This window comes from Seriola aureovittata, chromosome 2 (genome assembly GCF_021018895.1).
Source record: "Seriola aureovittata isolate HTS-2021-v1 ecotype China chromosome 2, ASM2101889v1, whole genome shotgun sequence".
NCBI classification, from domain to species: domain Eukaryota; kingdom Metazoa; phylum Chordata; class Actinopteri; order Carangiformes; family Carangidae; genus Seriola; species Seriola aureovittata.
Window position 1 is genome coordinate 26,519,431 of NC_079365.1, and position 16,088 is coordinate 26,535,518.

At 43.1% G+C, this 16,088-nt stretch overlaps 1 protein-coding gene across 2 annotated transcripts in view; it reads right to left on the reverse strand.

Moving 5' to 3' along the window:
- Nucleotides 1-229: 229 nt before the first annotated feature.
- Nucleotides 230-16,088, reverse strand: part of ip6k1 (inositol hexakisphosphate kinase 1) — a 29,843-nt gene continuing 13,984 nt past the window's right edge. Inside the window, exons 2-9 of one of the 2 annotated variants that reach the window (XM_056395296.1) lie at nucleotides 15,675-15,926; nucleotides 14,205-14,350; nucleotides 13,666-13,792; nucleotides 8,057-8,297; nucleotides 6,527-6,708; nucleotides 5,676-5,863; nucleotides 5,190-5,423; nucleotides 230-5,076 (exon numbers count right to left, since the gene is read on the reverse strand). In XM_056395296.1, coding sequence (XP_056251271.1) covers nucleotides 4,558-5,076; nucleotides 5,190-5,423; nucleotides 5,676-5,863; nucleotides 6,527-6,708; nucleotides 8,057-8,297; nucleotides 13,666-13,792; nucleotides 14,205-14,321 — 1,608 coding nt within the window. In that variant the 5' untranslated portion in view covers nucleotides 14,322-14,350; nucleotides 15,675-15,926 and the 3' untranslated portion in view covers nucleotides 230-4,557. The remainder of the gene's footprint in view (nucleotides 5,077-5,189; nucleotides 5,424-5,675; nucleotides 5,864-6,526; nucleotides 6,709-8,056; nucleotides 8,298-13,665; nucleotides 13,793-14,204; nucleotides 14,351-15,674; nucleotides 15,927-16,088) is intronic. The other variant, XM_056395307.1, reaches the window with a different exon arrangement.

Here is a 16,088-nt window from a genome sequence, read left to right on the forward strand (position 1 = left end):
GAGGTGCAGCCAGGCTGTTGCTGCATCGTATGATTGGGACAAATCGTGTCCTAGTGGTTTAAGAAGTTGACGACTAACCTCAGAGTGCAGCCTCCAGACCTCTGTTGAATGTCATTCCCTTCTTTCTCTGCACTTCATGTTGCTGATATGTGAACCAGGCTCGGCTGTCTGGCTCAAGCTGATTATTAAAATGGTTTCAGATGCATTTTCTTTCAATCAACTAATCGACTAATTGTTGCAGCCCGACTTGGGATGGGAATTTCCTTTATTGTTAGTGACATTCAAAGACATTTATGAAACCGACTTCAGGTGAGCCGGTGTGGATCGGAGTGTAAAAATGTAGCACAGTTATTTTTTGTTTTTTTTTGCAGTGTAACAAACAAACCTGAAAGGAAATGTGTATAATTCATTATCAGTCTCATTTTTCTCAAGGTTCTTTGGACGTGATGAAAATACAAAGAGGGCTGTGACTTTAAGGTCGTGGTTCAGTTGCTGCAGCTCCTCACGGATCACCCTGATCACTGTTGGTACTGAATGATGTGAGAAGATCTCCGCAGCCGTTAATGCTCAAGTTCTGTTTATATGATGATTTCAGGGACTTTGATGTCGGGGGTCTTCACCTGCTGGTCAGGAATTACAACACGAGCCCAAAAGCTTCTGGAAAGATTTAATCTCACTTACTTTCACTGTTCTAACAAACAGTCAGGATGATGTCAGATGCAGAAAATGCTGCTAAATAACTCTGATCAATCATTGAGGCTAATATCCATGAATAAATATCACGATCTGAGAGGACACGTGGACCGTCGCTGCTTTAGACTCTGTGAGGACTGTAACAAGACTGTTTGACGCTGTGCTGCAAACTGACTCAAACAGGAGGACGTGAACGTGCATGCAGTTCTTTACCAACTCCTTAAATGTGGAAGTGAAACAAACCAAAGACTAAAGATGGCGTCTACATCTGCTCTAACACACACACACACACGTTCAGAAGAGCTTCCCACCAGAGCGACATCTCCACAGCAGGCAGAGGTGTTGGGCTCAGTGATCTGACTCAAGTCTGGATTCACTGCTGTCGATACCCGGTCAGGATCAGACTGGAGCCGAGTCAGCAGCAAATAAAACAGACTTGAGTTAGCTCAAATAATACTGCTTATAATCCTGACATTTCACACACTGTGTCTCTGATGCACTTAATTTCTTTACATTTTATACATTTAGGGGGAAGAGACATGTAAAAGACAAAACATTTACCCGCACATGTGGGTAAAGGTACAATAAAAAAATAAATTATCACCTCGATAAACCAAAAAATAAAATATTCATATTTGCTCTCTCTTATTCCTGGGGTAGAGTTCCTGTTGTTGTCCAGCAGGGGGCGGTGCAGCGTCACGGCCGGCCTCCAGAGCTCCTTGAACTGTGATTGGCTGACACCGTCTAATCGGTCCGACCAGATGAGATAAAACGGTGACATCCTCAGTAGAGACACCACGGCCGATTCTGCTGACACTTACAGGATAATGATTTGTATTATATATATATATATATATATTATATATATATATATATCTTGTTTTGACACATTTGAGGCAGGGCTGGGCGATACTTAATTATTATTTGTCAAATTTCTGTTATCCAACCATATCACCCAGCCCCAATGTAAAGAATAAGGCTGGTACTACTCTATACTTTTGTTACTGTCAACAAATCCCATGAAAAGACCAAAACCAACAATGTTAGATCATCTCTAAAACCTTCTCTACCCTGTGTGAACCAATTATACACAAATATACAGTTGACAAAACAATCACAGCACAAAGTCTATGAAGTAGCTGTTTCTGGAGATTTTGATTATATCTCATGATCCATTATTTCCATTTTTCTGAGCCTTTTCAGAACGTCTTGTATCTTGGCTTAAAAATTGAGATTGAAAATTGATTCTTGACATTGGAAACAGCAATTTGAAGAAAAAAAAAATTACCATAAAGTCATATTAGCAGCTAATCTGGGGCTTTGGATCTTTAAAAGTCAAAAAGTCTTCAAAGTGTTTAAAAAAAATGGAAACTTGAACATCTACAATCTCATGACAACTGAGCAACTCCAGCAGCTGAGGCAGAGCGAAAGCTCAGGAACAGCTGCTAAATGGACGTTGTGAGACGTTTTTGGTGACTGTGGACAAGCTGCCGATTCCAAGGTCAAGTGTGAACTTTCAGGGGAGCTCAGGGGTTAAAGTGTCCACCATGAACCGCAATGTCCAATCAGCTATCAAATAAAGGGATAAAATACCCCCAAAATAATCGTATATGTCAAAAGAATTTCACAGATATTGTTTCATATTTTTTAAAATACTCAGTAATTTCCCAAAGCAACTGCTCATCGTCGTTTTCAGCAAACGTTGCTCAAACATGAGGAAATAGTGCATTTGTTGGGGACTATTTTCCACAGCGGATGAATCCACATTTGGTGCTCTGAAGAGTATCTCCAGCAGCAGGACAGTGTGTGTGGGATTGAGTCAAAACTAACTAGAGTGTGTGTGTTCATAGTAACGAAGGAACACGTGATCCAGTGCAACAGCGTGTCTCACTGATGGAGCTCTATGGCACAAAGGAATAAGACGTATCAGTATCAGGCTTTTATACACACACACACACACACTCACACACACTCACTAAACCCGCTGGTCGGATGGATTCATTGTTGCTTTTGGTGTTTATCTGGGATTTGTTGACAAGATGAAAAATACAGAATATCACTAGACCAGATTTGGGAAACTGACACTTCCAATATTACACAGAGGATGATTTTTACAGGACACCAACTACTAACGTTTTTGAATTAAGCCCCAAAAACGGAAATATAGCTTCTTTTTTTTTTTTTTTTAAAAATGATCTATATTCTCTCCTTAAAGCCTACGTCTATGATGCAAATTTCTGTTGCACTTTATTATTGTTCTCTCTGTGGGCGACGCTGCCCTCTGCACTGCCGAAGAAAAAAGTCGCCGTCTCTCATCTCCATCTATTGCTTTCACAGATGCTTGGATGTGTTTCTGAGTGCGTTTTCAAGGTAACGCTGACAGAGTCTGTCCTCCTGTCCAGGTTTGGTTTCTGTAGAGAAAGGGGAGTGAGGAGGAGTGGCGTGTGGGGGATCGGGGGCGAAGGGGGGAGTCGGAGGGTGAGTAATGTGAGTGTGGGCCAACTTCAGTGGGCGGTCCCTGGGATTCAGCTGATTGGTCGTCCAGAGAGGACGCTTTGTTCCACAGACAACTGTTCCCAGGATGTGTGTGTGTGTGTGTGTGTGTGTGTGTGTGTGTGTGTGTGTGTGTGTGTGTGTGCTGTTGTCTGTCTATCTTTGTGAGGACCAATTTGTTTGACCTTCATTGTGCAGAATGATGTATGTGAAGAGTTGGACACTAGACGGCTGCTTTCACATTCATCTGCTGAAGAGGAAAATGTAATGATCCCCTAGAGACACGTTTAAAGACGCATAAAAACACTCACGCCGTGTCTGGTTTGGTTTTTCTACAAAAAATGGAAGTTAAAATTTTTTAAATGATTTTCTCCCTCATTGAAAATAAATCAATAATCTGTGAATATGCAAATATTTTTCATTACAAAAGTTTAACTGCCGTACACAAGATGCCTCCTACTTCACTGAAAAGTCCATTCTCAGTGTTTGTGAGCTGGAGGCTTCAGGTTTCCACATCGCACTAGTTTCAGTTACACATTGGACCATGACTGACTTTCAAACTAGTTGTGATGTTACAAAATCATGTTCCTGCGCACACGTGTTAAACTCAGATTAAAACTGAACACAGAGAAAACTTTCCTCTAAATGAATGTGAAAACCTCTTGAAAACATCATTCTGCACAGTGAAACATTCAAGTGAAGAACAGGAAGTGAGTAAAGCCTGATTCAGACTGGAGTTATTTCTCTAGGAGAGGTGGGATGATGGATGGATGAATGGAAGCTGTAAATGTAAATCTTCAACGTCAGATATGTCGACTGTATTCAATATTATATTTCTTCTACTCTCCACTATAAATACATCAGATATTGGCGTCAGTAACGTTTGTTTTGTCAGTTGCTTCCTTCAGCTACACAACCCTTACACCTGGCGGTTACTGTAAATAATTAGTAACCAACAATCTCTTCTTGAGAACTATGAGCAACCTGTTTTTAATGTATTCATGTGCAAAACTCCCCTTACAGAAGACTTCAGTTAGAACGAGGTTAAGTTTGAACTAATTACCAAGTAGTGCAACCAGCTCCTGGAGAGGCTGTCAGGTAGGGTCCTCACAAGTATAGACGTACAACCAGTGTGTGTGTTGTGCAGAGGTTTTCCATTTCAGCTCCACTGTCCCACCTCCTGCCTGTTGCTATAGTAACTACTCGACTGTAGAATGGCCATGTTTCCATGGTGACGTCCTGGAGAACCCTGTTCCATATTTACAGTCGAGGCGTCTCGGCAACACGACCTAAACTAACTCACAACAAGCTGTGTGTATGTGTGTTTGTGTGTGTGTGTGTGTTTGTGTTTGTGTGTTTGTGTGTTCGGAGCTACGGCAGGTTGTCGTCCCGCAGGCTCTCCAGGATCTGGACCAGACTCTCCAGTCCGAACACGTAGCCCCGGTCCGGCCCGTCGTGCACCGCTGTGTCGCCACGGAAACCCTTAAAGGTGGAGTGGGCAAAGTCGATCATACGAACGTCCACCAGGGGGGGCTGCTTGGGTGGGGGGGCTGGAGGAGGGGGGAAGGAAATTAAACTGGGAGAAGAGGGGGAGGAGGAGTCTGGATGGGGGTGAGGCGAGGGGGGAGGGGGGAGGAAGGAGCGGCAGTCTGACTTGGTGGGTGGGGCCTGTGGAGGGGGATGAGGAGAGGGTGGAGCCATTAGTCCAGGTCCCTGAGAGGACAGTGTCCCTGGGTCTGGGTTCTGGCTCATGTCCGTTTCAGAGGGAGTGTCGGGGGCCGGAGGAGCGTGGGGCCCGGGGCCACAGTGGGACTCTGCAGGGGCCGCGGGGGTCTTCTGGTGCCAGGCCGCGTGCTGCCCAGAGCTGAGGCCTGAGGGGCCCTCAGGTTCCTACAGACACAATCAAACACAGAGTTGGACTGAGGTCCTCGAGGAAATCATCGAACAGCAGATTGATTCTTGATTTGATTTGTTTTTATTCTTGATTTGATTTGATTTCTCACCTTTCCCTCATAGATGATGAGCAGTGAAGAGGAGTAGAAGCGGTAGGACGCCTGCCTCTCCAGCACCGCCTTCAGGCTGCGAAGCTTATTCAGGATCGGCTCAAAGAGGTCCTGCCTCAGGCCCTTCCCATTGTGCATGTACTGGTAGAGGGCCTGGCGGAAGCCTTCGATCGACAGGCCGCGGCCGTAGTACTTGTTCCTGCAGAGGTAGTGACCGGTGTTCAGCTGGTACACCTGCACACACAGAGGGCAAACCGCTCACACAAAGAAATGACAACAACTGTTCACACTCACGACTAGACATTTACCTTGTTCAATACAAGGCGATATCATTATGTAACACTTTAGCTGCACATGCAAATCAGGCCATAGTCAGAAGAACCCAAAATTTGTCAGACTATTTATTATTTCGCCCACATCCTCAGGCCATTATCTCTTCCTCAGGACTGTCATCTGACGAGTTCAGTAGAGGAGTCATCGTTCTACCTGCATGCCACACACTCTGACTCCCAGCGTCGCTGAAGTGCTCTGTTCACATTTCTTCATCTGCCTGGCCGCCTTCTCCTCGGAGGCGTCGTCTCCGTGCTGCCTGGTCCCCATCTTCAGGTCCAGGATGCAGGGGTACGAGAAGTGGTGAACCACGTTCTCCAGCAACAGGAACTCTGGGTAAGATGCTGCCGTTAAGGAGCACAACCAAACCATCCCTGATCTCTACCCAGTCCAGATGCACACAATAGCTTCAACTGTCCTATATTTTAATCACATTACATATTGAGCAAAAAGTGAACTAAGTTCGTTAAACGATTTTATAAACAAAATATTGTTTATGAAATGGGAGCTGACAGCAGTCCTGTTGAATCTGGACCTTGTTGAGGACAGAGTGTGTTGCTTATTCACTTTCCTCAGCTGTGTTTTCCTGGCAGCTGCAGTTTCCTCTTTGAAGCTGAAGATCAAAACACAACCTTTAACCTGATAACCTCAAACATCTCCAGCCCTCCCCTTTATTCCTGCCTTTGTCCCCACAGTCTCACTCGTATATGTACATTCAGTGCCTCTTATTGCACAGGTTACTATTCCACCACCAATCAGAGATGTGGGCAGTAGTTATAACAGTCTGTACATATTTACATCATGTCTACAGCTAGATTCAGTCTTAATTATCGCTATTTACAAGGTCAAGTTTATTCTTGACCTTGGAAACAGCAGTGTGACAAAACAAATCTCAATATAAGGCCCACTTCCTAGTTTCTTTAAACCACGTCACGGTCTCCGTCAGTGGATGGAGTTAGTTTTGAAAGCTCTGGAAACAGGGGATGTGATTGGCTGAGGAAGGATACTGAAGAGTTTGCGGTCCTTGGACTCAGATCTCATGCGGCTGAGCTGCTGTTTGTGACAGCGGAGGCTCCACGGGTTGTGGCTGATCTTCTCTGATGTCAAACCGCTGTTCCAGTCCAACATCTGGAAGGGAACGTCGGAGTGGATCTTTGGATCCAGCCTGGGACTCTTCAGCTCTCCGAGACTGCGGGAGGAGAAAAAGAGGAAGAGAGAGGACAACGTTGGTGATGCTCTGTTCAAATCTGCAGTGGATTTAAAGGTTTGCATTATTCACATGAATTTGATCGCTGGATATTCTATGAAGTCTGAGTTTATTCGCCCAACACACCTAATATATGTCACACAGACTGTACGTTGTTGTGTTCAGATCAAACTCTGATTATCTCAGATCTCACCAGAAGCTCCAGCTCTACATTTATGATGTGGATCCATAAGGCCTCGGATTCAGCCTAAATTTTTCACCTTGCCCTGTCGTGTCTTCCCTTTAAATTTGAGCCATCCTCTTATTTATTTTTTAGCAGCACATTTCATTCAATCCAATAGTTATTGAGATTTACTTAAAATAGCAGCAAATATGAACCTCGTGGTGACATTAGAGAATAAGTCATAGGATCATCATGTGTCAGCAGACTTCATCATCTTCTGGGGATTATGAATGTCTGGAAAATTTCATGGTAAGAAATTGCTGATAAATTAGTACGAGGGGCTGGGAAAATTGTCTGGATCAAAGTGATGGTTCGCCTGACTGACATTTCCATTCCTCTTTTTACGAGCAATTAATCTGGGAATAATTTTTTATGACTCAATAAATATCCTTAAAATGTCAGAAAATGGTGAAAAACGCTCATTGAAATTTCCCAAAGTCCAAGATAACATCTTCCAATATCTCATTTTGTCTGACCAACAATCCAAAACCCAAAGATCTTCAATCCACAGTGACATAAAACACAGAAAAGCAACAAATTTGTTTTCTCCACTGTCTTATTTTCTAGAAAAATCTTCCTTTCCTATGATCAGGGGGCAGTTTGACGACAGCTTAGATAAACAAATCGTCAGACTTCAGATGAACGTCTGAATTCATCAGTTTCACAAAGCAGTTTAGTTTTTGACTTATCTTAAACCGAACTGTGGTACAATGAATTCTGTGTAAATTAAGACTTTTCTCAAAATAACAAAAAAAGTCAGACCGAGGAACCAGATGTAACTGCTCAGCTCCGTTTACACAAGATGAAGAGTTTACCAAGAAACTGCTCATTGCTCTCTCCATGACGACGTTAGCTAACCACAAATTATGAGCGATGTTTTCCTGTTTTTTGTTATTGGGTGCTACTGCTCAGCTCAGGTGTCACTGGTTGTTACCATGGTAACACTTAGGCCTGAGTTAGCCTGGAGGTAATGCGTCAGTCATATTAATTAATTAATTAATTCATTCATTCATTAGTCGCAGTTCTGTGAAATGGTCTTACTTGATCTGTGAGCAAAATGAAGACTGGACCAACACCACAGACCAGCCGGACACATCTTTATCTTACTTGTCAGAGGTGTCGGTGTCGTGCGGCTCCCTCCTGTCGGGCCGCTCCTCCTTGTGGTCAGAGGAGGAGGAGGAGCGATGGAGGCTGCGGCGGGAGTGTTTCCTCCTCGGCTGCTCCCTCTCGGGGGGGTCACGCTCCTCGTGCTCTGCGATCCCGGCCTCCATGTGGCTCTCCACGTAGGGGTAGGCCACCAGGTTGATGTAGCCGTCGGAGTCCCCTTCGAAACAAACCAGCACCACACCTGACAGGACGGAGGAAACCACAGACAGGATGTTTAGAGATGTCTATTAAAATACCAGGAGAGACACAGAGAGAAACATAATCCATCTCAAATCAGGCCATAGTCAGAACAATCCAACATTTGTGAGACTGTCTTTTTCTTTTCTGGTTTTCACTGATTTCCCTGACGATCTGCATCTAACCTTATATACTTAGAAACATCTCATAATGTTTGACCCCTCTGAATCTTAGTAAAAGCAGTTTGGAGGAAGAAGTAACAACTAATAGCTGCATTTTAAAGGTCATCTCTTTCTCTCTGTTACTCAGCTCTTCGAAAACAAGACCCGAGACGAGTCGGCCCGATTCAAAATCACAGGATTCAGTCTCATCTGGTCTGCAGGTCCAGGTCCATCTGTCAATATGTTTAATACTGGAGTGAGTGCAGGTGGACTCAATAGCAGCTAACAAGGTGCGTCATCATCATCATCATCATCATCATCATCATCATCATCATCATCATCATCATCATCACCACCACATGTGAAAAGTGTTTTTGAGTCAGACAGAGCGTGAAAGTGAAGTGCAGGAAAAATGTATTTTACATGTATGACATGTATTGCTGCTGTTAATTGGTTAATTGCTGCTGCTGCCAGTGTTGTTGCCGTGTCTCTGAATGGGTCTGTTCATCATTTTGAATCAGGTCTAATCCAGGTCGGACTTCCAGAGCCCCCTTCAGATCAGGTCTGTCTTTTAAAAAAATTGAATTCATGCAGGTTTGGTTCATTTGGGATCAGGTCAAAGGTTTTAGCTAACATTAGCCACCATCATGTACCCGTCACGCCAGAGCAAGTGAGGCTGTAGCAGCTTGTAGAGTGTGATGAACTGTGTGTTTTATTACTTGTGAATGTGACATTTAGTTTGTGTGAGAAAAATATATTTCTTCTTTAAAGCTGCAGTAATTAATACTTCTGTTACCAATGGATCAAGTGACTTTGTGTAATGTGTCACTCATAGTACTGTTCACTTGCACTGTGACCAAACAAAACTATTTAGTCGCTTGTTTTATTAAATTACGCCAGATTAGATTAAATTACATTGGATCTGTATTATCATTGTGCTGAACATTGAAAATCCATCATCAAAACAACAAATGAAGGAATATCTTTTGGAAAATGGTTGAGTTCAGAGACTAGAAGCACTGAAGCTGTGTGTTGGCTTAGCTTTCATTTGTCATCCATCTATATATCAAGATTTAGTAAATGTTCTGGAAATTCAATTGAGGAACCGTTAACAGACAAAACAACCGGACATGGATGTCTGACAATGTTTTATTAGAAACATTAGGTCGTTATTTTTAGCTTTCCAAACTGTAGTAGAACATTTCATCCCCAGCTGAACCTTATCCCTGTTTCATTTTGCTGCCAGTTTGCTCACTGGTGGGAAATCAACTCCACATCAAGTCCAAATTGAAGAGTGAAATATTCCTCTGAGCAGCAGAGAGCGAGCGCTCTCTCCACAGAGACGTCGACTTCTTCACCAGCTCCTCACCACAACACACGGAGAACCTTAATCTGATTACGTCACACAGTTTGTGGATGAAACAACCTTGACGGATTCTGAAAGTTGTGTCCGGGCAGCTAGCTGTCTGTCTGTCTGTCTGTCTGTCTGTCTGTCTGTAGTTATTCAATCAGCAGGACAATGGTAGTAGGGCAGAGATCCAGGGTTAAATATAGACTCCTTATGGACCACTGTTGTCATGGCACTGGGACCCACAACACCAGCAGGGCGGACTGGTGGGAATACAGACATACTAATGACTGCAGATCAATGTACTGGGAATATATCCACCAGGTCTCATGTAAGGTAGCTCCACGTGGGGAGGGGGTTGGTGAAGCGGCTCACTGGCAAGTAGTTTAAGTAATAATGTGCCAAAAAGAAGCATAAAGATTCACAAGTTTCTTCATCGACTGATTAGTTGTTTAGTCGATAGAATATCAATGTAAAAAATAATGTCTTTACATTACAGTCTAGATATTGAATTTATAATAGTAAAAAAGACTAAGACTCTACAGTTAAGGTAACAGCTCTGTGAGGCTGTACTGCTTTGAGCTAAATGCTAATGTCAGCATGCTAACAATAATAATGCCAACAGGTTAATGTTAGCAGGTGTAATGTTTATTTGGTGGGATATATAGTTTTAAGTAATCTCCTGCAAGATTTGCAGTAACTGCTTGTAAAGTCTCTGTTACATCTGCAACAATTTTTCAACCTGAAATTCTGCTCCTGAAATCTCTTCTATTTCCTGTTGTACCGTGTCCTAAATACCACTTTATAGTATCCTGTCAACAGGAAATGATGCGATATGTGCAGCGTTCTCTAGAACTGATTCACCTTCCCAAAGATCATTTTTTGAAGCATTTAAATCTATAACATTTACAATTTGAATGAAATCAACATGTTTATTTACATTCTGTAATCATATCTATGCACAGTAGCTTTTATTGTTTGTGGTGGAGTCTGACGTTCCTGCAGTGGAATCAAATTTCCTACCATGACGAGGGACCCACATGAAACAATGCAATGTGTAATCTAGTATTTCTGTTTGTAGTGTTATCTCATTTACATCAGCCTCACTGATTACTCCTCACTCTCCTAGAGCCTATCAGAGCTGTAGAAAGTTACTGCTAAAGCAAACTGAACATTTCCTACAGCTGTAGCCTCACAATAAAAGTGTCCAACTGGAGCTTTTATTCTGAATGTATCTGTAACTGATGTTAGTGATGATAGAGATTGTTCATCCAGCCTGCGTCTGTAAAACAACAGTCATTTCTGGCATTTCCTGTTATGATATTATTCAAGAGAGTGAAAGAGAAAGAAGGAACACCCTTCACTGTGACCTGTTCTTGTGAAGAAAGCCTCTATTTCTGACAGTGTAGCTGGTCTGTCTGCTGTCGTATTTAACCGCACGTGCCGTTACTACCAGTAACAACGAGGACGGCCGAATCAACCAAGACTAAAATCTATACAAACCCTGAGAGCTGTTCTCACTCATTGTGAATGACTGGAGTTCTGCTCTGGCTGAAGTTGGACAGAGCTGTGCTGGAACACACACAATCTCCTCGAAGCACTACTAAGAACGATGAAGGTAGAAGTTAACCCACCTTAACAGGTGCAACAAAACCAACAGGACAGTGAAGGACAGGTCAGTGTGAGCACTCCCACACAGTCCTTACAAAAGGCTGCATCAAGCACTGTAAGTGAAAACACATGTGTGGGTGCACTGTGGCTGTGTCCGGGATTTCACACTTATTCTCAAGTCTTTCCAGAGATTTCTCACCGGACTCTGCAATTCATTTATTTATGTTTTGCAGCTGTGAGCAGCACTTCAATATCTATTGTGCAATACTAAATACTAAATACTAAATGCATAAAACCTGTTCATCAAAACTGCATGTGTTGAACGAGGACACGGCTCATGTCTGGCAGCATCTTCCTGCCAGACATTCCTCATGGCTCACATTTTACTGTCAGAGAAATAAAACTAATATATCATAATAATGACTGATTACATTCCATTTGTGAGTGTTTCAGTGTTTCAGTGTCGGGGCCTTGATGTTTTGTTTGCTGGCTGAGTGTCGTGACTTAGAGGCACGACAAACTGGAACAGAGCCATCGTTAATGTTATTAGTTCCACCTGCTCCACCCACCATCAGTCTCCCTTCATCTGCGTCGTTATCTCCTCTCTTACATCATCCGCCAGAATGGTAAATAGGCCACATACATGTAGGAGAGGTGTGTGTGTGTGTTTGTATGCTGGCTGTCAAAGTGTGTTTGGGTCTGTTACTACAGCTAAAGCAGGCAGAAACAGTTATAGTATGTGCCCAGTGATGAAGAGCAGAGCAGCTACACCACTTTACTTCCATTAAACATCCGTACTTCCTTCCCTCTCTTCTCTCCGTTTCTCTCTCCAAAAAACTCATCGCACACACCGTCTCTCTCTGTTTATTTCATATTTAATACAACATTTCAGTCAGACTTTCTGTCTAGCGTTAAGAAAGACAGTGTGCATGAGTCACTTCTATTCAGTTCTTTTCTATTCTATTCAAAGCATTTCTAACCCAACCATAAATGATATGAGAAATAAAAATAAAATCAAATAAAGAGCCAATGTCCGGTAAGTGGGATTGTTTTAAATCTGTGTGCGCTCTTTGAACTGGTCTTTACTTTCTGTCCATAACGTAATTGAAGTAGACATGTTCCAGGGTGTGTGTGTGTGTGTGTGTTTGTGTGTGTGTGGGCTGCTTTCAAATTTTATTTCTCTTGTGTGCCTCTGTGTGAGTATTGTGTGGATGTGGTGTCAGATAGGACATGGATTTATCCACACTGAGCTCATTTGTAATCTGTGTTGTGGCTGTGGTGAATCTGCCACAATGAGACAGTTGTTGACACTGTTTTGTTGTGGGAATGTGAGTTCACCATGTAGAGTGGCAACAAGTTCAGGCTACGAGTAAGTCTAGTTTATCTATTGACACAGAGTCGCCTCAGAATCACTTACAACTTAAACCTGCAATAACAGATTTTTTTTGTTGTGTGTGAAGATAACAGTGAACTTGATGAACTTGTGAGCAAACAGTTGCCTATTTACACATCCAGCAGTTAGGGAGCAACATTATTATTCATTCTGAGATGTGTTTGTCTCCACCTCATAAATGTCTGATTTTCACTCTCTTTTAGCTCTTTTGGTCTCCACCAACCCCCGAGGGAAACTCCTGTCTATTTAGCTGCTAAATTTTCCACTATGTTCACCAGCTGGACTCTAACGGTGTCTGTTAGCTGCTTGCTGCTGAGCAGGTAGTGGACGGTGGGTTTTCTGGGGTTTTTTTTCTTTTAGAGCTTTTGCTCTGACAACAACTGCCTGCTGCAGCCAAAACTGATGCTATGAGAGCAGTGAAAATGAACCCAAGCAGTACATTTACAGACTGGACAGTTAATCAATGAGCTCAAATTCACTATAAAGCTCTGTACAGCAGAAGGAAGCTGCAGATACAGGTGTATGTGCATCACCACGAGCGACCTCTCACAGTGTTTTCACATCGTCACTGACACATTGTTCTTACAAGATATTGATACGAGCTGCTTTAACAACACGTGCTGTGATTGAGAGTGTGTGAAAAATAGTTAAAGAGGTAGGAACAAACGTACGAACACAAACTTGACCAAACCAACTGAACAAAGAGAAAAATAAGAACAAGAATAAAGACGGACAATACCGACAAGCCCATCTGGTGATTGTGCTGAGAGAATAAATCAGACGAAAAGGTTTGGGAGGGGTTGATAAAGCAAGCATCCATGGCTCCACTGATACTAAACAACGGTGAGTAATGACTGACCTTTATACTCCGGAGTGAACTCCTTCATCTCTGGAGGCAGAGACTCGTAGAAGCGCTGCTCTCTGCTGATCAGAGGCTTACACACTGTGTGGTCATCATAACGCATCATACTGGTGTGACCCCCCACCTGTGAACACACACACACACACACACACACACACACACACACACACACACACACACACACACACACACACACACACACACACACACACACACACACACACACACACACGCACGCACACACACACACACGCACACACACGCACACACACACACACGCACACACACGCACACACGCGCACACACACACACACACACAATTTAGTTGTTGAAAAATACATAGACAAACACTTATATCTGCTTACTCTGTATTATATGTGTTAAAAACATATTAACTGTTTGTATTCTGCATATAAAAGCTAAATGAGGATTAAAGTAAAGTGTTAAGTTTGGTTGTGTTTCAGTGAAGATGTGACATCATCACGGATCTCTCTCTTCATTACGGTGTTTCTATAACACACACTTCTCCCTCTCACCTGGTGTACGAAGGGCTCCAGTGGAACACCTCCTCCTCGTTGACGTAGTGAAGCCCCTCCCCCCTGCCCCGCCCCCTGTAGCTTGCTGTCCATGTTGTTGGTGTGAGGGAGGCACATGGCTCCTGGCGAACGCACTGCGCCTCCTCCTGCAGAGGAGAGGAGGGATTTAACACAGAGGTGACACAGAGAGCGGCTCTGACCTCTGTTTCATGGTTCTACTCAGGCAGCAGCTCATACTGCAAAACCTGCCAATACCATACTCTGGTTTCTGTAATGATATGATGAATCAGTTTCCTTTTGGGATAACAAAGTATATCTATTAATCAATACCAAAATCATACTTTTTTTCAAAATTCTAAATGTTTTTGAGAAATCTGAAAAAGTTTTCTATAAAACCCTTATTTTGATTTTATATAACAAGTGTTCAAATGATAATGATATTTAAACTAGGGCTAAACCATAGATAGATTATGGATTAATCTATCAGTTTTTTTAAATTTGATTTGTTTTTCTATAAAAACTTTTATAAAATGTCAGAAAATATTGAAAAAATGTCCAGTACATTTTCCCAGAGTCCAAGCTGATGTTAATGTATTGTCTGAAAAAACAAAAAATGATATCAAACAAAGAAAAACAGCAGATCCGCAGCACACTGGAGAAGCTGGAACCACAGAATATTTGGCATTACTGCATGCAGAATCATTTCCTGGATCTATTGATCATCGAAGCTCTAGTCTAAACACAGAAGCAGCCACATAAGACACACTCTAAAACTGCCAAATGTAGGATTTATATCAGGAACTATGTGATCAAAACATAAGAAAACAAGATAACAAATCTGATCAATATCAGCTGATGGTACTCAGCGGACCAGGTAAAGTCTCAGTGCCACGGATGTATTTCAGCCATTGTTAAGAGATGTTGAGGTGAAGACCAGCAGGAGGAGACATTTAGGGAACCGCCAGCGAACGGTTATGACTGAACCTGCTGTCTGCGTCGTGTGTTGTGAACAGGAAGCAGCAGGAGGCAGCGACCCCCACCAGCTAACCTGACTGTCTGACCAGCCTGTGCCATGTGCTACAGGTGGCTGCTATCAACCTTTTTCATCTCATAACATTGTTGTAGCTTAAAATACAGAGTCTGGTGAACAACTTGGCACAATTTGTACAGCAGGTTTAGCTAACTGTTATCATTAATGTTGTTTATTGGCACAGACCAGATGATGAAACCTTGAACCTGTTGCCATGTTGCTCCAAAACACTGTTTATTGATCTGTTTGCTGAAAACTGGTAAAACCAGTAAAATTCGCTCTGGCTTGTTTTCCTCAGTGTGGTTTCTGTGGTTGCCATGGTTACACGGTGAGCACAAGTTCAATCAATCATTTTAAAAGCAAATATAGTTCTTTGACCTCCAGCTGACTGAGATCTGTGGGACAACCACTGTGATACATCACATTGGTCCCGCTCTTACCCTGGGCATGGGCTCTGGTGTGCAGTGACGGGGAGGGGGGGGCACAGGGCACCACGGGCTGCTGGGAGCGCACGCCGGCCCCGGGGGGAGGCGGCGCCAGACCGAAAAACCACCTCGCAAAGCCTCCAATCAGAGTGCTCTAATCCACCGCCGGCAGCACCGAGAGCCAGTCAGGACAGGGGGTGGGGTGGGGGCAGAGTTGGGGCGGTGGCCAGGAGTAGCAGGGTGACAGTTGGACGGGGTCACCACTTCCTGCAGAGAGAGGAAACAACAAATTGTTTAATGTATATTTTGATAAGTGACTCATTTCACTTTACACAAAGTCATTTGATCCATTCTGAATATGAAACTATTGATCAGTGTAGCTTTGCCTGAAAAAGCTTTTTGGACATTGTGGTTAGTGTCGGAGTGACG